Source organism: Rhinolophus hipposideros (genome assembly GCF_964194185.1).
Source record: "Rhinolophus hipposideros genome assembly, chromosome: 2".
In the NCBI taxonomy this organism is placed as follows: Eukaryota; Metazoa; Chordata; class Mammalia; order Chiroptera; family Rhinolophidae; genus Rhinolophus; species Rhinolophus hipposideros.
This window is the reverse complement of record NC_138048.1, coordinates 30052582-30076510: the sequence shown is the minus strand read 5'-3', so window position 1 is coordinate 30076510 and position 23929 is coordinate 30052582. Positions and strand designations below refer to the sequence as shown.

General features: G+C 39.0%; 2 protein-coding genes across 4 annotated transcripts in view; one reads left to right on the top strand and one right to left on the bottom strand.

Annotated features, from left to right (window-relative positions):
- The window catches only part of CMSS1 (cms1 ribosomal small subunit homolog), a 339619-nt gene that overhangs the window by 224336 nt on the left and 91354 nt on the right, over positions 1-23929 (bottom strand). The gene's annotated exons all lie outside the window — the stretch shown is intronic.
- Positions 1-23929, top strand: part of FILIP1L (filamin A interacting protein 1 like) — a 264654-nt gene that overhangs the window by 157359 nt on the left and 83366 nt on the right. The window contains exons 2-4 of the mRNA XM_081076462.1: positions 1417-1666; positions 2390-2563; positions 9585-9763. Of these exons, the coding sequence (XP_080932588.1) occupies positions 1427-1666; positions 2390-2563; positions 9585-9763 (593 nt within the window). The 5' untranslated portion in view covers positions 1417-1426. The remainder of the gene's footprint in view (positions 1-1416; positions 1667-2389; positions 2564-9584; positions 9764-23929) is intronic.

Genomic DNA, 23929 nt, shown 5'->3' with positions numbered 1-23929 from the left:
GAAGATAGGAGCAATGAGAACTCTCATACTTAGTCTGCTATAAATTGGCACTCCATTTAGGAGAGCAATAATCCCTAGCAATGCTGAGAACATACTCATACTCCACATTCCAAAATTGTCAACTCCTGTCCTCTAAAGAATATTCCCTAGTGAAATGTATGTACACGGGAAAAAATGTATAAGAATGTTCATAGCATTTTTTTTCTAATACTGAAAAAATGTAAACTATTTAAATATCCATCAATAGTAAAATGGATAAATTGTGGACTAGTCATATAATGAAATAATCTATAGCTATCAAAATATATAAAATGAAGTAAAATGGAACGAGGAAGAATATAGGATGAAAAAGATACATTTCAGAAAGATACATTTAATATGCCATTTACACAAGGTTTGGAAATACACAAAGCAATACTATATGTTGTTCGGCAACATATATACATATTTTTAACAAGTATAAAACATGCATGGGGATGATATACACCAAATTCAGGGTGGTTACTTCTGGGGAGGGAAGGGTAGAGAGTGGGTTACAGAAGAGATACATGGGGCATGGGGAACTTCCATTGTATCGGTAATATTTTACTTTAAAAAATTATTTCCTAGAGTATATGGTAAAAACCTCAAAAGTAGACCATTTTTTCTTGCTATTATAAATTAATTTGGATAATTATATAATCAGATGTGGAGCCAATCTGACCTTCAAATATTACCTTATTTTATATTGTTTCCATAATAGCCAACTATTATAGTAGTGTTTCAATGTTGGAGATTAGGGTCCATAATATAAATCTTTGACTTATCCAAGGATAGATTTGGAATTTTAGCAGAATGTCAGGGATACAGCCAAGGGCCCAGCCTTCATTCCTTTGCTGTTAGACTTTGCCATCACAACAAAATAACTCAAAGGATTATAGCAATGATTCTAAATGCTTCTATCTTAATGTACCAAAGCTAAGAAATCGTTAAAATGTTTAAAAACTTCCAAAGGAAATACTATAATGCGAATCTGCAGAACGTTGGAACAATTAGCAAACATACCATTTTACAATTATGTTAAGTATGTCTGAACTTAAGTAAGCACTGGGGCCGTGGTTGGAGGTATGACCCAGGTCCCTGAGGTGGAATGTTTGGCAGATGGACTTCAAATAACAGTCTGTTTACCCATGGACATAAGTGGCCTTAATCAAAGCAGAACACATTTTTTAAAATGTTGATTTTAAAAACAGAAGTGTAAATAAGACTGTGATTTATGAATCTCCTAATGCTCTTCTCTGCTGTAGACTTCAGGGAGATTGAGTCTTTGGCTGCGGTAAATACAACAAGAGTGCAGGCTTGTTAAAGCCGTAATAGGTGCCCTTATTACAAACTTCACTTCCATGAAGAGTTACAAATTATCTTCCTTCTTTCCAGTCCTTACAGAATGCGTTCCAAAAGCAGCGACACAGAGGGCTCAACCCTCCAGCAATTTCCAAGACACAGTAAAGACCCCAGTTTCCAAGAGTCTGAGGACATGAAGCAGAGACAGCAGGACAAAGAGCCCAGCAGTGAGTCGGGTACAGTCCTACATCCCACCTCACGCAGTGGTAATGGCCACCAAGGAGAAGACCTCTCAAGAGACGACCTGTTATTTCTCCTGAGCATTCTGGAGGGAGAACTGCAGGTCAGCTGAGTTCCAATGATCCCCATCACACTTCAGGGGAAGGCTGCTTGTGAATTGGGTTTGGGTGCTGCCACAGAAATATGTATCTGTGGGTCATACTTGTGTATATGTGAGAGCAAGTGTAAGTACACACACACACAGAATTCTCTTCTGCTAAATTGAAGGGCAATTAATCACATCTAAAAGGGCTATCGTTATGCCATGCGATGAGCATGCACGGTGTGAAAGGCCATAGCCTCTGCCCACAAGCTCCAGCGCACAGGCAAGTATGCGTAACAATAATACCAGCTGACTTCTGCACGGGTCTAAATAACAACAGGTGCTTTTGGACTCCTATGAACTGGCTCCCAGCCTTGCCCTGGCATTATTAACCTACATTGAAGAACGAAACACAGCTGCTACACATATAGGAGAATCTTATTTCCTACCCCTGAAAACGCAAATGCCAGTCCATTGAGGGGTATCATGTTATCTACCTGTCAGACACAATAAAAAATGTAGGGTTCTCTAATGTTGTATAGTGATCACTTTCTAAAATATTATTAATGGGATAGATTGTAATGGACCTAATTTTGCTACCTTTTCTAAAAGGTGCTATAACTAAATATAATTTGTTTGTATTTGAAAGAGAAGGAAAACAAACACTCAACTCTCATAAGAAATTATTTTGGGAGACTGCTGGTAGGTAAAGCGAGCTTTCTGAAATGCCTTTTGTTCCTACAGGCTCGAGATGAAGTCATAGGCATTTTAAAGGCTGAAAAAATGGACTTGGCTTTGCTCGAAGCTCAGTATGGGTTTGTCACTCCAAAAAAGGTGTTAGAGGCTCTCCAGCGAGATGCTTTTCAAGCAAAGGCTGCTCCTTGGCAGGAGGACATCTATGAGAAACCAATGAACGAGGTATGTGTCAGATCAGGGGTGTGCATCTGAGGTGGAAGACATTCACCAGCCAGCCAAGCAGGAGGCCTGGCAGGTGGGCATGACATGTAACTCCTTTATGATTATTTACAGTTTTACATTCTAAGGCATTTAAAATCTACCCACGGTAGATAAATAGTACATGTTCTACAGGAAAGGAAAGGAGAAGAAATCATGACAGGATGTTTGCACTAGGTTTGTTTCTTGACACCAGACTGAAACCTAACAATGTAACAAATGCATTTTCTCTCTCTCTCTCTCTCACACACACACACACACACACACACACACACACACACACACGGGTGCAAACTTCTTTTGGGGACTTGAAGGCTATTCAGGCTATAATAAAAAACAGATAAAGTTCACCATAGAGGTTAATTTCTTTGAAAACACTGAGGTATTATGTCATAGAAATTTTGAGCATGAATGGAAATGATCTGAAGAACTGTCCAAGAAACAGAGTTTTAGAAAGCATATATTTTAGATAAATGCATATTCTTTTTCCCTTCAAAAGTTTAATGACAGCAGAGACCTCTCTCCCACCACGCGCCGGGCACTGACGATGGCAAAGCTTAGCACACGGCCACCACGGCACAGAGCTGCAGTGCGGCTTGCTTTTGACTTGCTGACATTTCTGCAACTCTTTGGCATCTTTATTTTATTCTTCTATTTTCCTCTGAGACTTCAATGGAAAATTTCATAATTTTTCATTTTCATAAAAAGGAAACAACTAGGAGCATGAGTTAAGGCTGGAGAGAGTGAACGCAAGTTTTGGACCAATTTCCCCCACATAAGCGCTGGCAACCTACCTTAGGACTGACCTCTAATGTCCTTGCTATTCTCGTCTTGGGTGTCTCATGAGAGAAGACTACCGTCTTGCCAAATTGTAAAGGAGTTTGGTCATACGGACCTGCTTCTCTGAGGGGAGAGGATGAGACCACCCAGAGTCTGTTGATTTGTGCTTTATTCCAGATTTTAAACAAGAGGAGCTGAAGCTGCATTCGAGTCAACAGTGTTAAAACTGAATGCTGGCTCCCAACATCGTGACTGGGAAAGAGTGTTAGGCACAAATTCCCCCAATCCATATGAGCGTAAATGCAAATTAACTCTCACTAAACATATCTTGACAAAACTCCACAAATGACACAACCCTTCAACACTTACTGTGAAATGAAACAGGATGATTCCAAACTGATGCTGAAATCAGTAGGAAAAACTTTTAGTTTCAAACTAATTCTATTATACACGTGCAAAATTGGAAATACCCTGCCCCTCTGCAGATGCTTGTCCCTGAAATTTGCCCATAATTTAGCCCTGCTTTACCAATCCAACCTTCTTTGATTACTGTCCCCACCCACATGCAAGCATCTCCCATTCCCACCTCCATGACTTGCCCACTTTCTTCTCTTGCCTTCTATTTTCCCTATAGATTTGTCTCTCCTCAGCTAACAGTCTATCCAATTCCCTGAAGTCCACACAACTAACTCTACCTACCCAACAAACCAGGTGTCTGCCCTCCTCCTGTACGTAACAGGAAGTAATGGGTGAGAGGAAGATATCCAGAGAAAAAACAGTACAGGGGAATTCTGACTAGAATTCCCTAGATAAGGCTGAAGAAAAGAAAGAGGCCGGTGTTCCCACTAAGACCACCCGTGACTGTACCCTAGTTACATCAAAATAAGGATCTGTATACTAAAAAAATAATCTTTTATTTTCTCCCACTGCAGAGTGTTAAGCCCTGCCCCCCAAACACACATACACACATACACACACACACACACACACACACACACACACACACACACACACTTTTATTTTCTTCACAATGTTCTTTTTGGAAAATGTAAAAATCTCAACCACGTCTAGGGTAAAGTAAAAAGGATTTATCTGTTCTCAGGGCAAAATACCTTAGAAGAACAAACTGCGCTCAGTTACATCACATGATGGGAACACTGACTTAAGACGAAAAACTGGTGGAAGCCTGGGAGCTAGAACAAAGGGTGCAGATGGGAAGAGGGAGTAGCTGGGTTGTGCAGAGGATGGGAGACACAAGAACTCAAGAGTCCACCACAGTTTTAACTTGTGGTTCCTGTCTTCAGGGTGTTTAATGTTTAAGAAAGTGACAGACAACATGATCACACAAATAAGTACACAATTACACACATACTAATCTCTGGTTAAAACCACAAAGCATTATGACAGACTATAATGGGGGATTGAATTTAGATAGAAGAATCAGGAAAGCCAAGATCCAGAGGGTGAGTAGGGGTTAATCAGGTAGAACATAAAGGAATTCCATTTCCAGTAACACTGTGGACTCAATATCCAGTGAGATTATATCACTAAAAAAATACATAAAAGCATTAAACTATCTAACACACTCTTCAATGAATGGATGCACTGACATTGAAGCAAGAGAAATTCTGAAGCTGGGAACTAAAAGGGAAATTTCCATGGACTAGCTTCTGACACCATATATTTTGAACCTTTCTCTTCTCAATCCACAAACTTCCAGTGCTGGGAACTAAAGGACACATTCATTTTGGAATATAACCTCTGGCCTTTCACCTTTATTTGGCAAGGCTGATGAGCTGGCGTAGTGGCCAGTAAAAACTTTTCTGGAAGGCTTTCCTACACAAAGACGCTGGCAATAACTTGCCTATACATGGAAATGACTTTGAAACCAACTGAACTTCCCTTTAGCAGCACCCCAAAACTCTTCACAGCCTCTCTAAAACTATCTGGCATGAAAAAAAAAACACACAATATATGATGGAAGCTAAGTACAAGTGGAAAAAAAAGAGAGGTTTTAGCTGATCATAATTAAAATGTATTACTTTCGAATTTCACAAAATACATGACTAGATAAATACACGGGTGGGCCTTTGACATGCTCCGGATGACACCAAAGTAAGTGAAGAACCGCAAAACTCACGCTTCATGGAAAATCCTTCTCCTCTCTCTCGCTCTGTGAGCATATGTGTACGTTTTTAGAAAAGGAAGACCCGACCACGTTTGTAGCCATATTCTGAAAGGACAGAGTTGGGATCAAAGACACAAGAAAGAGAAATTCATAGAGGATACAAGGAATGGAAGGAGACAAAAAGGGATGGACCAAAGAAGTTCACACAGGTGAAGAGGTTAAGAATGTAGAATATAGGTAAGTTAAGAGTAGCAGGAGAAAAAAATAGAGCATTTATGATTGATGGTCTCTCCTCAGTCAAGTAAAAGATAAAGTTAAGAAGGTAAGGATGTATTTGGGGCTAGTACTTAGAGAGGCATGGCTTCAAATTGGAGTCTGGAGGAAAGACAAAGGCTGCTGAGCAGGCATAGGGAAAGAGCCACGTGCAAAGTCCAGCTAAATATGAAAATCACCCAGAATGCTACCAAGATTGAACATGGAAAGGTAGATTGTCGGGAGAGTGACCGGAAGTTCAGTAGATGACCAAGATGAGAACGAGAAAAGACTGTCACCATTCAGACAGGCAATGAAAACAAGGAGGGTGTTCAGAAGAGCCTGGCAGTGGTAATGCAGAGCCATGAGAATCGCGCTGCCATTTCCAAAATTTGAGATAGTGAGGTCATGAGAGAATGAGCGGTCCCTATAAAATAGAGATTCCAGTGTTATCCAGGAAAATCAGGTTTCAGTAAAGACTAGGAAGAAGGGACATTTGTGAATAGTATATTTGGTTACCTTCGATCTACTAAAATGGCCAATTTCTCTGCTCTCTAATTGGCTTTATCTCTAACAGTATATTCAGGCAAATCTAAGAAAAGGACAATCTTCAAAGAGCCAATGGAAAAGCAAAGAGCTAAAGCCATAGGGCAGAAAGATCAAATGCAAAATCAGGGTGGTCTGTGATTCAGGAGGTTAAACAAAAGTCATTATTCATTTCTAAACATATAGTAAGCAACTGGAAGTAAAAAAATGGAAAACCTCTCTGTTCTCCATTCCCTCTGACCATGAAACAATCACCAGAAAGCCAACCTAAGGAAAACTCACTGTACATCCTTCATCCTAGGCAAGGAGTTGAACTGCATTAGGAGCTGGGTGTAGGACAGGGCAGCAGGGAGGTCAAAATGATAAGCAGGAAGCTTGTCATAGCACAGGAAACATTACTTTCCATTCTTTCTGTCCCTGACACTCCCTGAAATAACTGAGCCGTCTCCCTGTTTTCTTCCCCAAGCTTCATTCAATCTGTAATGGGGATAGATAAAAAAAGGGGCACTGGTGAGCTGACAGTCCCTTAGTACTTAATGATATACCACTCACACTGCTCCTAATTGTGGCGCGCGCGTGTGTGTGTGTGTGTGTGTGTGTGTGTGTGTGTGTGTCTTATCTCCCTAGGGAAAGCATAAGCCCTAAGAATCAAAATTCTCTTGTGTTCCCCACGGCAACTATCAGCACTAAGTCCACAGAACATAACAGGCGCTTAATAAATATTGGTCGCCTTGAGAAAACTGGGGCACTAGAATTGATCTTAGAAATCAAGTACAACCATTTAATTTCTAAATGAGAAAACTGAAGTACAGAATGGTTAAGTGGCTTGGCCAAGCTCACACATACTGGTGGTGAGACACGAAATGAGTTCAGGGAAGATCAAGTCCATTATTCGATTTGTCAGGAATCAGTAAGAGACTGACCTGAGAACCACTGACATATTTTCTAAGAGGCATTCTGGGCATGGAGAAATGAAGGCACAGAATAAAACTTCAGGTATATGTTAAAACATCTCTAGAATCAGTCATTTTTTTCTTTGGGAGCTTTCCCTCTGTCAGGCCACTATTTGACAGCTTTCCAATGACCACTTTTGCCACACATGAGCTCCTTGCATCAAATAAATAGCATGCCGTATGCGGAAGCCATCCTTCAAGAGTCATGGAACATGAAGAAAGAAAACCCAGAGAAGCACGAGTCTCACTGATATGATGGAACAAACAATTCTACCCAGCAGTGATCAGAGAAAGCAACAGAGAAGGAACAGGAAAAGGATGGAAGGGGAAAAAGGTTTCTAGATTTTAGCACTGAAGAAAGCAGTCTGGAATCACCATGGCATGTTCTCAGAATTTCCCAAAGTCCAGCGTGGTTGAAGGTTGGGTGAGAAAGATGGGAAGATATGGAGTCAGAAAGGGGCTGATGTGCCAGGAGACCAATGGGGAACGACCTTTTGGTTCTGAATAGGAGAATGGAGTCATTGGGGACAGGCCAGAAGGGGATGAGACCGAAGGAAGTGAGACAACATGGAAGATACATAAGAAATGAAGGGCAACGATTCTTTCCAGCTCTCCTTCCTTGTCCCTTCAAACAAACAAAACAATGTAAGGAAAACTCACAATGAAAAACAACAGTGGATTAAGCAAGTCTTTTATTTTCTCTTTTTGGGCTGAATAAAGTTGAATACCTATGTCCACACGATTACAAGAAGCTATCCGAGGAAAGACATTTTTCTTGCATTGAAGAAGCCTCCGCTAGTCATTCATTTATGTATTGTAACTAGCTACTCTAATTATTAATTCTAGGACTGATCTTACACAAATTAAATGGTTTTTTTTAAGTCAATTGACAAATTTCCTAAATGAAGGCTGATCCTACCACGAGTTCGTTCTTCAGATTCCAAAAGCAGTTCATTTGAATTTCCCTTTCAATGCACTTTAATGTTTGGGCAAGGATAAGAAGAAATTTTCTGAGGGCTCTTAGGGTTTGAGACCCAGGACAATTAACAATACAGTCTCCCTCTCAGAAGACAGTCATTAGTTAACAGTGGCTGTGCCAGCAGGCAACATAACTTAGCACTTTCAGCTTCCACAAAAGGATTGGTTTTTATTGAAAATCATCAATACCTGTATGACATAATGTAGTTAGTATTGTATATGTGTTAATGCACCATTATAAACCAATATAAGAAAACTAGACAACCAGCCTAAGGGTTTAGCGGTCTGAGAGAATTAGTTAGGTTCTATTTGCTGGGACACTTTTTGTTCTACTCTTTTTCTGAAATGCATTGGCTATTTTTTGCCTTGTATTCCTAGTCAAGTAGGTGCTTTTTAAGGATGTTTGATTTAAATTGGCTTCTAATTCACAAAGTCACAAATTTTCAATTTTTTAATGATAAAGGCAAAGGATAAAATTCAACCAATATTATCAGTTATAGCACCTAGTATTTAACAAACTAGAAAGTCACATGCTTTCAAAACCATGTTCTTAACTGGATTTTAATTTATCACTGGCCAAAAGTCCCGAGCCACATTTGTTTCAATCAGCCTCTTTCCCTCTTTTCTTTCGTGACTCCTTGCTTGTTTATTTTGTTTTCAATCTGTAAACATATACTGGACACCTACTATAAGGCACTCCTTAGATGCGAAGAAGTTAAGAAAAATAGGACGTAGGCCCTGTCTTCAGGGAGTTCACAGTCTAGTAGAGGAGACAAATACATAAATCCAGCACAGGGTGATAGATTTATAACAGACATATAAGCAAGCCATGGAAACCAGAAAGAACTTGGTGCTTACATGTGGTCACATTCACACTGAATAACAACACAGAACTGATTAACAAATGCTTACATGTTTGTGTTTAAATATGCAATCACCTTGATGCGTAATGCAATGAAAAACAGAACAAGGGACCCAAGAGGCAGATACGGGTAGAGCACCATCGGGAGGGCTGGGCAGTAGAGAGCAGTGAGTGCAGCTGCAGAATTAAACATTGTACATATCATTCTCCTGATACGGTTTCCCTAGAGAGAGAAGAAAGTGTCAGAAAGGGGTTAGGAGGACACTGTTCTGATATCCACAGAGGCACCAATTATTCTCTCTGGAGAAAAATATGATGACAGTAAAAAAGTATCAATTAACAAGAGGAATGATAAAAACTAAACAAGGAGATCAGAATCCACTGATGAATTAATTAGTCAAAACTTGGACATTTCTAAAAGAGTGAAAGATGGCAATATTATGAATGATTTGTAGTTAACAGACTATAATTTATTTTCTTTTGTAGTTGGACAAAGTTGTGGAAAAACACAAGGAATCGCACAGACGAATCCTGGAACAGCTTTTAATGGTAGAAAAATCTCATAGGCAAACCATATTGGAGTTGGAGGAAGAAAAGAGAAAGCATAAAGACTATATGGAGAAGAATGATGAATTCATAAGCTTATTAGAACAGGAATGTGAAAGGTAAGGCTACTTTGGACAAGACAATGAACCATGCTGCAAACTCTCACTAACCTCTTGGGCTGGGCACTGTACCAGGGATACAAAGATGCGCATGGCACAGCCTCAGCTCTCAAAGATCTCCTGGTCCAGAAAACGATCTGTTTAAAGACCTCATCAGTACAATGCAAAAATAACCAGGTGTGATAAGGGCTGTGGAAACATAAATCCTGGGGGCCTAGTTCTGCAAGGGAGTGCCCTGAGAAAGCTGCACAGAGGTGACAGAGGTTTAGTTCCTATACAAACAAGAATGGAAACTATATACATGACAGGGGCAGAAATAAGTGTCACATCACAGAGGTGAGGTACTGAGGGAACTCAAGCTTTCCACATAGCTACAGCACAGGATGTAATTGCAGGATAAGAAAAGGAAAGGATAACCACAAGCAACTGGATGGTATACTGCTGCAAGAAGGAGCAAATCACAAATTGTGAGATGGGGGAAGAGTTGATCAGGTATGCTTTCTTAAAGAACCTTTAAGACAACCTGGAGGAAAGACAGAGGAGCTTATGTGTTCCAATGGCTATGGGCTTAGAGAGGATGGAGTGTAAACAAGAAAATGTATGATGTATAATCAGTTGTAATTAGTGACAAATGAGACCAGGGATCAGAGCAAGAAAAACATGGAGTTATTGAGAAGTACTGGCTATTCACCAAGGTACAGAATACATGAATGGGACACAGATCATTGTTGTTGAAGGATTTTGGTGGGGGAGGACGGTCCAAAAGTTGAGCATGGGATAGGGGGTGAGTTCTGCTTTAGACGTGTTGAGTGTGAGGTACCCAATGTATTCCAATCTTCAGTGGGGAGAATAATATGGCTAAAGACAACCCATATAGATTTGGAAAAGGGTGGGCTGGTGATGCAAATTTGCGTCTAGTAAGAGCTAAAGTTAGGGGTGTTGGTGTGGTGAGGAGAGAGAATCCTGAAAAGAGAACTCTAGAAAACATCAATGCTTAGAGGTTTTCTGGAGGAAAATGGGTCAAGAAAGGAAGTTAAGAAAGAATGGTGTAAAGTTAGAAGAACCGGAAGAGAAAGCAAGCAAAGAATCCAAGCAAGAAAAAGTTTCGAGAAAGAGTGAGCAGTCAAATACCACCAAATAATACAGAAAAGGATGACAAAATGTCCCAAAATTTGGCAACAAGGAAAATAGTGAGGAACTCGAACCCTTTCACTAGAACACTGAGGGCAGCATAATGCTTTGAAGAATAAATAAGAACTGTGAACACAGAAACTTAAAATGTGAACTCATATTCTGAGAAGCTTAGCTGAAAAAAATGGGAGATTGGTTGGTACACACTTTATAACCCTACGGAGGGCAGGTTATTTGCTCCACTTCGACATCTGTTCTGGATCAATGTACAAAGTATGAACACCTATATTAACTGATAGGACAACTGACCCTTTGTTGATACTACAAAGATAGAAAATAAGCAGTCTTCACATTGTCACATATTACTGGATCTTCATTTCCCTGTTTTTCCATGTGTACTTCTTTTATGAGTTATAGAGCCCATGATGATGGATTCTGACAGTTACAGGGAAAAAGTTACTTGTGAGTTGCCTTTTACAAAATACTAGCAGTCTCAACTGCTTTATTTAACTACTTACAATTCATATTTTAGCTAGGTAACCCAAGTTACATAGCAGCCAGGATAATGGCAAACTTTCACTTTTCTTCAATGTACTTCATGGTAGACACCTGGTCAGCGTGCCAGAGAATTCATGGTCCTCACACCCACCCAGCTCTTCTTCCACATTCATCAGGAAGTTTGTTCTCTACTCACTGAATAGAGGAGGGTCTTGTTCCATTGTCCCTCATGAACTTGAAATATCTTCAGGGGCAGATGAAAGGAGCAAAAGAAGTCTGGCACCAAGGGAAGATTTGACTCAGACATTACAATATAAGATATGTTATTCAATGAGACAATGTCATATTAAATATTATTTTGAACCCCTGTGGTTTGGCACCCGTGGCCTCATTTGGCCTCCACACTACTTGGCACTAACATGCTGACCACGGACATTTCTTTTCATCTCTCATTAGTATGAACATTTATTGACCATGGTCTGAGAGCACTGCCTGCCACACAACAAAGGGGTACCGACCACCCCTGCCCAGGGGGCTTACCACATTCATGACGAAGGCAAGATGTTACAGATTTAGCGTGGGAATGCGGAGGGCTGGTGGTGGTGCAGTTCTAATATTTACTGTTGTAGCTCTACTCTCTTCTATAGGAAAGCTGAGGAGGGCTATCGAGAAGTAATACTGTAACCTGGGTGGGGGGTCGGCAGATGGCAAGGATTATTTAAACCAAGAGAGAGCAAAGAGGAACATTGAGATATGGGAACAAAACATCACTGGGAATAAAGACCATGGGTTAGAGGGAAAGGAAAATAGTGAGATGAAAGTAAATTGTACATCATGGAATCTATATTAAGAAGGGTATTTCCACATCCACCAAAGGGGTTTAAGAAGAAATATTGTAAAGATCATATTTCTGAGTTTATAGGACACAAAGTACCTTTGTCTTGAAGAATAATGGAAGTGAACATACCGTTACCCAAAAATAGGAAAAAATGGCTGGACTGACTCTCATACCCTGTTTAGCCACTCCTGAAGATGTGAGAATACCCACCTATTTGTTTGCCAAGGAACAGCTTCCGGATGGAACTCTGGGTGTGAGAATGGTAACCCTGTTCTCAGCTCCCATGAGACACAGATAAAGGCTCCGCTGCTCTGCCTGTGGAACATCACAATTCCCACCCCTTGGCATTGCTGGTGCACTGGTCCCGCTGCTCCCCTGCCTTCAGCAGAGAGGCTATGGCTTCATTCGGCATCACTTCCACCTGCTTTAAGGCCATGTGCATCAAAGTAGTAAATGAACACCACCTCACGACACAAGTAGCAGAAACTCTAATAATTTCAGGTAAATATACACAGAGGTGGTGCTTATGCAAGAGGGAGAGATACCATTCACGTCTCATTTTCAGACGACAAACGACAAAACACGCACCATCACTGAGTCCTAACTTTAGTGAGAGTATTTCCTCTCAAGCACACTCCCTCACAAAAGCAACACTAACTTGTCCTAAGAGGTCAAAGAATAATGTTTACTTCCTTCCTCAAACAAAGTGATGTAAACCACTCCCAAATCGGTGACCCTCAGTACAGAGAAACAAAGATATCATAACCCCCATAAAAGGGGTTGGGTGGGTGACGACAGCTATAAAGGACTATCTGATTAAAGCTCTGAAACAACAGTGTGAAAGTTTAGCGCTCATATTTGAAGTGTTAGGTAATATCTACTAGGAAATAAAATAAGAATTAAGATATACATGACTGAGATAGTTAATTTGAATACTTAAGGCTCAATTTCTGTATTTTCTTTGGAAAATTTGCTTTATGTGGAAAACCCTAAAGGAGACTGATGTCACACATTGAGTTTAGGCCAAAACGTTTGCCAAGTGATGTAGTTGTAATCAGTAAACAATTGATTTCCCACTGAAGGACTGAGGGGGCAGGGATCATCTCAGGAAACCCTGTTCCTAAGCATGTTAATGCAAAGTTTCCTTCGCTGTAATCTGTGCGGTTTGGTTTGTCCGTAAGATAATATATCCACACGTCATGACAACTTTCTGTTCACTGACCAGCTCCAACGTGTGGATATGTGTGTCACTGATGACTTGAATTATATACTTGGCTGAATTACAAATGGAGTTGATGTGAAAGGTTTTATACAAAAGCAACGCCAGTAATTTTTGGCCTTTCTGGATGGCTTCACAGGAAAGCCAAAACAAAAATCACTTTTAGTCAGTGTAATTTTGCAAAATTTTCCCATAAGTGATATGCCAATTTTGTCTGTACTTTCATAAAGCTTGCATTTTTTTTTTCCTTTTTCAGTTCAATGGGGGAAAAGGCTGTGAAGAAAAAATAATTTCCTTTTTTTGAAACCATGTATTGTTGTTTAGAATACTCAAACAAAACATGTATACTAACCATGTATATTATTGCATTTCTGGCCTTGAAATAAACCACCAAAGTGGGAAACAAATGCTGTTATGGCAATTTGTATAAAAATGTGGCTTCAACCATGGATTTTTTTTTTAAAGCCTTAAATTACTTTTCATAATATCTTGGCCAAGTAGGTGAGCACTGATATTCCTATTTTACAGGCAGGAATTCAAATGGTAGCTTCTCAAAAGCCACATAGTGAGGAAGGAGTCACAGGTAGAAGTCATTTCTTGTTCCTGTCCTGCTCAAGTGTGACTAGACAGAGCAGTGGCTCAAGGGCAGAGGGGTCTTTGCAGGACAGTCACCAGGGACCCAGCTTCTAGGGGTGTTGCCTTGGACCACAACTGGGGTGAAGTCCTTTGCTGTTTGGGTAATCGTCAAGAACAAAGCACATCTACCTCTCTGTTTGCCTGAAACAACTTTGTAAAGAAAGATTTCCATCACCAACCTGTCTCCGCTATCACAGGCCTATTTTCTTGTTTTCCACTGACATCAGACAAGATGACTGAAACACTGAGCCATATCTGACCCTCCTGTTGAATGAGTACAGTTGACCCTTAAACAACACAGGGGTTAGTGCCACCAAACCCCCATGCAGTTGAAAATCTGCATATAAATTATGATTCCTCCAAAACTTAACTGCAGTCATCCCTGAATATCCAGTTGATTGGTTCCAGGAACCTCCCGCACCTACACCCTCTGCCACACATCACCCTGTAGGTACCAAAACCTGCAGATGCTCAAGTCCCTTATATAAAATAGCACAGAAAAATGCATATGGTCGGCTCTGTATCCATGGAATTCCAACTACAGATAGAAAATACTGTTTTCAGTCTGCAGTTGAAGCTGCAAATGTGAAAACCCGGGGATTTATTGAAGAAAAAAAAAATCTACATATAAGTGGAGCCGAAAAATTCAAACCTGTTGTTCAAGGGTCAATTGTATATTGGACTACTTTCAAAGATCTCTCAAAAATATAAAATCTTCTTTCCAGAGGCTTTAGATATTCCCTTGAAATACATATATATGAATGATGTATTGTCTGTTTCCCCAGTTAGTTTAACTAGTTAGTTAGTTAGTTAGTTAGTGCTGCTTGCCATTCATTCATTTATTCATTCACTTACTGCCTCCTCCCCAAACCCCAATTAATTAAATGCCTGCTACATGCCAAGTCCTGTGCTAGAGACCAGGTGAAGGCAATAGATGTGGTCTCCACCTACATACAAGGTCTGATAATTAAGTTCGCGAACTTGTTGCAACAATGTTGCTAACCTTTTTTGATATCAGAGGGATAATTCATTATGGATTTGTACCAACTGGACAAGCAGTTAACCAAGTTTGGAACACCCTCTCTACTCACCTGATCTAGTCCCCAATGACTTCTTTCTTTACCTGAAGATAAAGGAAATATTGAAAGGAAGACATTTTGATGACATTCAGGACATCAAGGGTAATACGACAATAGTTCTGATGGCCATTCCAGAAAGAGTTCCAAAATTGCTTTGAGGGGTGGACTAGGCGCTGGTTTTGGTGCATAGCTTCCTAAGGGCAATACTTCGAAGGTGACTGTAGTGATATTCAGCAATGTGGTACATAGCACTTTTTCTAGGATGAGTTTGCGAACTTTAATTGTCCGACCTCATAAATCCCCAATTAATTTGTGCATGTATGAAACAGACACCACTGCAGACTTTAAGACTTGGTACTGATTCTTGTAAGGCACTATGACATCATGATGGGTAGATTTTTTTAAAAAGGGACTATTATGGTTAAATAGCACTTTAACATGAAATGCTCATGAAAATAGAACATTCAGGAGAACTCAATAAACAAACTAGAGTACTACAGAATTCATTATATTGGAACAATTACCATTAGAATTTTGTTTCTTTAGTCTTAAATCTTAGCTTTTCGGAATATTACAATGGTTATAATGTTTTTTTAAAAATAAATATGTCCACTTTTTAAAAATCATATTTGGAAAGCCAGCAGTTTTAAATTTCATGCACACTAAACTATTGTTGTAGAATACATTGTACTCAAATGCAATCATTTCCTTTCAGTTTTCTGGCAAAGCGTTCTATGTATTACATATTCTCGAGACAATGTCTTGCAAGTAGTGAAATGGATGCCAGATCTCCCTCTGACCTTTGTCATGGATATCCAATTCTCTGTCAGAACAAAAAGGAGACCCACCACAAACTCCTATTTTGGTATTATAATTCTATAGAGGACCACAGTGTGATCGGCATAGTGTTCATATACCCCAGACCTAATACAGAATCTGGGCAGGGATACAGAGAGATTAATTATCTCATGAAATACCAAAAAACCACTTAGGATTGTACACCATGACTTAACTTTCAACACATCACAAAACCATACCCTTGTAACTGTACAATTCAGCGGTTTCTGTACAACACCGTTTAATTACAGAGGTCAAAATTCAGATACAGTGATGACACTATTTGATTGTTATCCTTCCCAGAAAGTTGAGCTCAAATTTTACGAATAATTTTTTGGTGTGTATTTGGATGCATAATGATTAGTGAATTTATTGCTTACAAAAGAATACTGCAAATGTTAAAAAGCAGTCTAAAAGAAAACATAACAAGCATAATGAGGGATGAACTGGGAGATAGGGGACTCTGGCCCGCAGATCATTATCTGCAGCTGGTGTGTAACTTTGGGCAAATTCCATTATCTCCACTCTTATGCATAAAACAAATAGGACAGGATATATGATTTCAGATCTAAAAACCTGTGATTATGTGATTATTATGAATAAGTACCTTTTACATCGAGCCTATGATTCTAACCCATACTATCAAAAGAGATCAGTGAGAAGGACAGCGTCTCTACCACCAACGTCCAATCCAATCGGTATTTCCATTCTTAAAGGAGATCTAGATTTAGGTACACACTACTGCTTCTTGAACGTCACATGTTCAAAACTGAACTTAATATCATCTTTGCAAATCCAGGTCAATTTACTATGTTTCTATTCCTGTTAATGCCACCACCATGAATCAATCTATCAGATAACTATTAAAAAAATTACAGGCATCTCTGAAACTCAAATTTAAACTAGAAAATATCTAGCATTCTAGACCAATCCTCTGATTTTTGATTGAGAAAAACAAGGCCCATCAAATCTCAGCTAAGAAATCCCCATTGTTGCTGCTAAATAGTAGAGCCAGACCAGGAGCTAGCTCTCCTGATAACATATTCAGCACTACTCTCCCTAGAATCATTATTAGGTGCTCAAGCCTTGTGCTTGGTGTTGTGGGAGGTCCAAAAGAAATTCATGACATAATTATCATACAGTTGAAGAGACAAGACCCTCATAAAATAATCTGTAATAAGGTGATCTAGGGAGGAGTCTGGTTCATTTTGTGGTACTAACAGCACTGTTGCAACATTATGGGAGGTCAGGCAAAAAGGTTATTAATCACTGTAATCAACCAACAGCCAGCATAGCCCTAGGAGAATGCAGGACATACATTAAGCACTGGATAAATATATCTAACTGGCTCATAGCTACTAGGTTAACAGCCCTATAAAACTGAAAGCCAAAGACTGAATGTGGAAAGCAACCTCAAACTTCTGTTCCATTTAATTATAAACTATAAAGAGGAAAAGAGTCATTAAACCATATCAAAATGGAAATTTTTGCCTCATAAATGGAAATCAAGGTGGAACATTAGAATTAAACTGTATCCTGAATTTGCAACTTGCAGGTAAAATTTCCTGGCAAGTGTATTATTCCCTCATGAGAAGCTGAAGCCAAATAGCTTTGGCCAGCTATGAGGATGGAGATGTCTGGCATAAATGAGTAAATGAGGAGTACATATCATGACACAGAAAGGCCTTTCCTTGGAAGGGTGTAGGGTATCGGAGTTAGAAGCAGAGACTGGTAGAATAAAACTTTGAACCATGGTCCCATCTCATCTGCTCCCACTAGCTATTTGACCTTGAACAAAGTACTTACTCTCTGTAAGTCTCCGTTTTGGCATCTGTTAAAAAAATATATGGATCTCATAAATTCTTGAGGTGACCAAATGATATAATGCATAGAAAGTACTCTAAGTATGGTGTCTGATACATAGAAACGCTCAGTAAGCATTTGTATCTTCAAATTTGCCTTTGTGCAACATAGCTTATTTCCATGCTCTGTGTCACACGACTGCGCATTTTGGGGGTTGCCAGCAAGGCATTTAATTAGACCCAGTGCTGGGTGCTAAGGATATGATGATGGGTAAGAGCAGTTCGAGGGGCATACCCTTCCATCTGGGGGAGAGAGACACCAAAACAAGTGAAATGTAGTGCTACAGGTATGACAACAACAGAGAATACAGAGGAGCGCAAACAAGGCATCATTCTCTAGACTTGGTTGTATCTTCTTTCCTTCAGCGTAGGGGTATCACTGAATGTCCTAATGATTTAATACTATAGCACTGAGCTGGGCACTGTAGTGCTCGATGAACTTTTTTTTTTCTTTTAAACTATGGAAACTTATTTCCCCGTTTTGGAACTCCTTCTACTTAGGTAAACAGAAATGTTACTGCAATGGTATTATGAAGAGCACAACCTACCACACATGCAGAATTAAGACTCATACAATGTGATGGTTTTTTAAGTACACCAAAAGTCACCATGTGCTCCTCTGGCCTTCCTCTGTCACAAGATCCCTACACTAATCATATCTACTTGCTTAAAGTGATTGTGAAAAATCAAATATGCCAACTATAAGCTAAGTAAGTGGGCTTACTTTTCACAGTTCCTTCTGCAGGCCCAAGCATGGAGAAATACAATAAATATTTATTGAATAAGTGACTGAAACATAGAACAAGGTGTTATATTTGAATCTATTATTTTCCTTTAATATCTTATCCTACATTAGTTTCCAGATAGGTTCTCTTCCCTTAGCTTTCAAAAATAACATACAAAACGAATCAGTTTTGATATGGGAAGCAGAATAAGCTTGAAAGCTTTGTGACTATCCCAGAGAGAGCAGATGGAAAAGATGGCAGGTCCTCTATCAAGGAACTGGAAGAAAGAATGATCCTAAAAGAGGTTTTAAAGTTAAAAAAAAAAAAAAATCAGAAGCATTAACTATAAAAAAGCTAAAAACAACTGTCTCCATTCATATGTGGCACAGTTTTGGTATACTATTTTTTTCACTAACAAAAACATCATGATATGTTCCTAAGTCATCAACAACTCCTCTATACCATAATTTTTAAACATATGAATACTACTGCATCATACAAGTATAATTTATTTAACAAATTCCCTATCGTGGACATTTAGATTCCTTCCACTTTTTCACTTTTATAAAGGACACTATGATGAATAGCCTCATACTCCAATGCATTTTTACGCCTCCCTGATTGTAGACTTAGAATAAATAAATTCTTAGATGTGAAATTGCTGGGTCAAAAGTAATGAACCTTTAAGGATTTTGAATACTGTAGCTAAATAGGACTCTATAGACTATTTATACTATTACAAGCAATGAAGGGGAGTACCCATTTCTTACTTTATAACTTTGCCTCGGACTAATCTTGAATCTGACCTAATCTTAAACATGATACGTATGAGGTTAAAAAGTATATAAAGTGAGTGTTAGTAACATGAATCAAGTTTTCCCAGTGACTTGAACTTTTATTTCAGAGATGTGTTACTTCTGAAGAAAAAATTTTAATATGTCATCAAGAACATACTCAAATAAAACATTTTCTTGAAAGAGCATTTTCCCATTTGTCCAAATAATTTCAGTATCTTTCCTTTTCCCCATCAAATTCAGGTTTTGATGGCCTAGCATCACTGGTCTTCCACTGGTCTTCCAAGGAGCTGCTCCTGCAGCTCCTTCTCTAAAAGGTCTGAAACCTCCTCACTCAAAACAATCCCACTCCAAGCCTGAGAGTTCAGATCCAGGATTCCGGCTCACCTTTCCCACCACGTGACTGATTCCACACTAGTTCACAAGGTTATAGCACTGACCTTACAAGGTCCTGGCAAGTTGGATTTGGTTAACAATGTGGAATCCAAGCTTCATTTTGTCAAATTCCCCTCTAATAATTCAGTTGGTTTAGAGTGTGTGAGAATTCCATACCAATTTCTCCTATTTAACTCAATTTTTATTTGCCAACTCTCAATTCCTCCCTATTTATCATGTACATACATTTATGCTCCTAGCATTTTCCATTTATTTCCATGAACTCCCAGTAACAGCATGAAATATGTGAGATGTCGGGTGAACAAGTAATTTATATCTTCAGAAGATGTTTCAGAAGAAATAGCAGGATTTATGAGGCTGAGTATATGTTTTCATAAAAAATAAGTAATTTCTAACTCAGTTTTGTCACTTTATATCATGCATTTTTTGTTCTGAGTAAATATGACATTCAAGGCATTTCATGCCATAACAAACACTGGAATATACATAAGTAAAGGAAAAACATATTAAAAAGACAATCACATGTGGCTATCAAAACACTATTTAGCAAACATTTCCTTCAAAGATAGCAGAGAGATCTCAAAATGGAATATTTACCATTAGTGTCAATAGTGAGGACCAAATATAAGTGAAATTAAAAAGAAAAAAAAATTTCCCTGTAGGGTACATCTGTCATTTGCTTGATGTCAAATTACTTCTTACTCTAAACAGATCTGTTGATTAATCAGAACTCCAACTAATAATCTACTCAAGAACACTCCAGCTGTTCTACAGCCATACTTTCAAACATGATAACATTAAGCATTAGGACGGTATTTAGATGAAATGAATCGTCTTTTGTGGAGTCACCCTTGCAGAACTCCCCTGGCCTCTTTATGCAGAAGAATTCAGCAGCTATTCTCACCATTTCTTTGATGGCTAAGATTTTTATCAATAAACAAAGTAAGAGGCACTGAATAACAAAAAAATGTTAGATGGGGGGGAAAAAACCACTCCTTAATTTTCATCTGTGCTGAATTCTAAGTGAGGCATGTCTCAATAATAACAAAGCAGAGCAAATCAGACAAAACTTCATCCCAAACAACCTCTGGATGGCAGAAACAGAAACCTCTTCTAGACTGAGAGTTTAATCTTGAAAAATGCCTCCCTGTCTCCTCTGGATAGGCCTGTATTTTTTCAGATTGATTATATTTTGTTTGTTGAAACATGTGTGGCAGTCACTTAGTTCCCGCTTTCAGTTCCATAAAGAAACCTTAGGAATCCAAGGAGATTTGTGGTTTCATAACGTTTCTTGCACCGTGGATGAGCCCTCACAACCCATCAAATCATGCAAAGGACTCAATGAAAATTGGTTTCTTTGGACTTCAAATATGCCATGCATGGATGGGAGGGTTAAAGGGGTGAAAAAAATGGTACAAACATACAAATGTTGTAGTCAGAATGTCCAAATCTATAGAGAATTTTTATAAAATGTATTTGAGCCAAACAGGATATGCCTGGAAGCAGGATCTCAACAGACTGAGATAAATACTTCTAAGAAATGACAGTTTGCAGCTTCTTTTATGCATTTAGAATTAAGAAGGGAAGATTATATGAAGGTGGAGAGAAAGCAAGGTGGGGTGGGATTACAGGGTAGCGAAGATCATGTGCTCTCTTGAGGCTGGTCATGCTTTAGAAGGAGAGGTCTGAAAAGAGGCATTTCACGGGTGTGTTAACCTAGATGTACATAAACATGGACAGGGCTTGCTTAAGGCAAAGACAAACCTTTAACTAAAGAAGTTATATGGCTCTGGCGTGACTACCCACCACGAGCTGCAGTGGTAGGAATTTGTGACCAAATCACCCTGTGAGGTCAATTTCCATAGAACCCCTTTTTTGTCTACACAAACATAGCAATTCAGATGAAACCACATTCTCAAACGTTTCCCAAACAATGTTCCAATTCTGCTTTTATTAAGTGATCATGGCCAATCCAAACCTTCTCCCAGATGCTGTATTCATTAATAATTACTTTCATTTAAAATATATCTGAAACATAAAAGGGGATGGGGGGCAGCACCCTCAAATGCCTTTAGGTCCCAGCAGGGTGAGGCAAGTGAGAGGAACAGGCTAGGCATACACAATAGGGAATCGCTGAGACCTTGGAAACCTGCAAAGCCCAAGTCCACCTGGTGAGCTTGCTGAATAATTACTTCAGTATCATCAATATCACCCACAAGAAACAGGCCGTATGGCACAGTTAATCCAGAAAGAAGCCTCCCGACTTGAGGAGTCCAGCTTTGGAGAACAGGATACATACGGGAGGAAAGAGAACACGTGCTCTTTGTAACCTAACAGCAGAAGATGTGCACTGCATCAGCAGGGCAAGCCCTGGACACCAACGCTCGGAGTGCAGGAGAGAAAGACAAGCCTGGTTATCAGGCCTCCGGTCTGCCTTCTCTTCCCCACTGTGTGTAGGATCCACGACAGCAGAGACACCTGGTTATCTCTGTATCCCGAGCCCCTCACAGAGATGCCCAACAGACATTTGTAGAATAAATAACGTATTACTCTCTCCAGACATAGCCACGAACATGAGCAGTATAATTGGGAGCAGCAGCTATAGGAACTTCCAAGCAGCTGCTGGTCTCAGTGGAGAACTCTGCCCACAGGTCCTCTGCTCTTTGATGGTAGGAACACCAAGTGGATGTATTCTTTGTGCTTCTACATATGACCCAGAGGCATGAACTTTCACTTTTTCTACACTGTTGAATGAATGTAGACACATTAAATTTCTTCAAATTTCATATATATATATGTGTGTATATATATGTATATATCCAAAACAACAAATGAAATGACAACATGGGGTACAAGCAGCAAAATCAATATTCTGAGAATTCTGTATTAACAAACAGTCCAGTTTCAGTAACAAATAATGTTTAATATGTGAGGAGAAATATAGAGGGGAACTTTATAAGCTAAAAGAAATTTAGCTTAAAACACATTGCATGATGATCTTATTTGAATCTTGATTTGAAGACACTATTAGAGAGATAGAGAGAGAAACAAAAAGAGAGAGAATGAATATCAGAGAAATGTGAACACTGTCTGGGATATTTTACAATATGAAGTATTCCTAAAGTTTAAGTGTGTTAATAGTATTGTGATATGTACTTTTAAAAAGATCCTTTTCTTTTAGAGATATATTCTGAAAATATTTAAAAATGAAGTGATAGGATATTTGGGATTTGCTTTAAAATAATCTGAAGAGCACAGTATAGGGGAGGAAAAATAATTTTCCCTCTAACCCTTCTCAGTTTTTAGCTGAGACCTGCTGTAATAAAGGACAGGTTAACAAGAAGAAAACAAACAAAATTTATTAACATATTTATCTCATATATACATACATGGGAGATACCCAGGAAAAATGAGTAACTCTAGGAGAGAACTAAGCTACCACATTAAATACCAAATTCAGGTATAGACAAAAAAAATGAAAGATGGGGAAAGAGGGTGGAGAAGGGACAGCCAGTTTGGGGAAGTTATCAGGAAAACCAAAGGTAAAGTTTGGTATGCAGATTTAAGTTGTTGCATTCTTCACTGATAAGATTCTCTTGTGATTCAGTCATCTATTTCTTCCTGGTACTGAGAGTGAGACACTCCTACAAATACTACAGATTTCCTTCATAAGTATAAATTTCCTGTAGAAAAGGGTAATTCTACTCATGTTTAGAACCTCTGCTGCATCTGCTGTTCCTCAAAATGATCATCTTCAAAATCACCCTGATGTCAAAGAGGTATATTTGGGGGTGGCATATGCTGTTTGTTACCCTTCAGTGGGGGAGGGGGGAAGGTACAGAAGAAACAAGACTGGCCAAGGGCTGATAATTATTGAATCTGCATGAGTGACACATGAGGGTTCATTATACTATTATCTCTATTTTTATGTAAGTGTTTGAAATAACTAAAACACAAATAAATGAACAAATAATAACACATGAAAATAGTTAGAAAACTTAAATGAACAGAAAAGTATAAAATAAAAATTAAAGCCTTCTTCTCACTTCACCTCACTTCCTACTCCCCAAAAGTAACCCATAGAATGGTTTCCTGTATATTTTTCTAAAAAATTATTGGAAGTATATATCAACAATGCATGGAGGAGATCA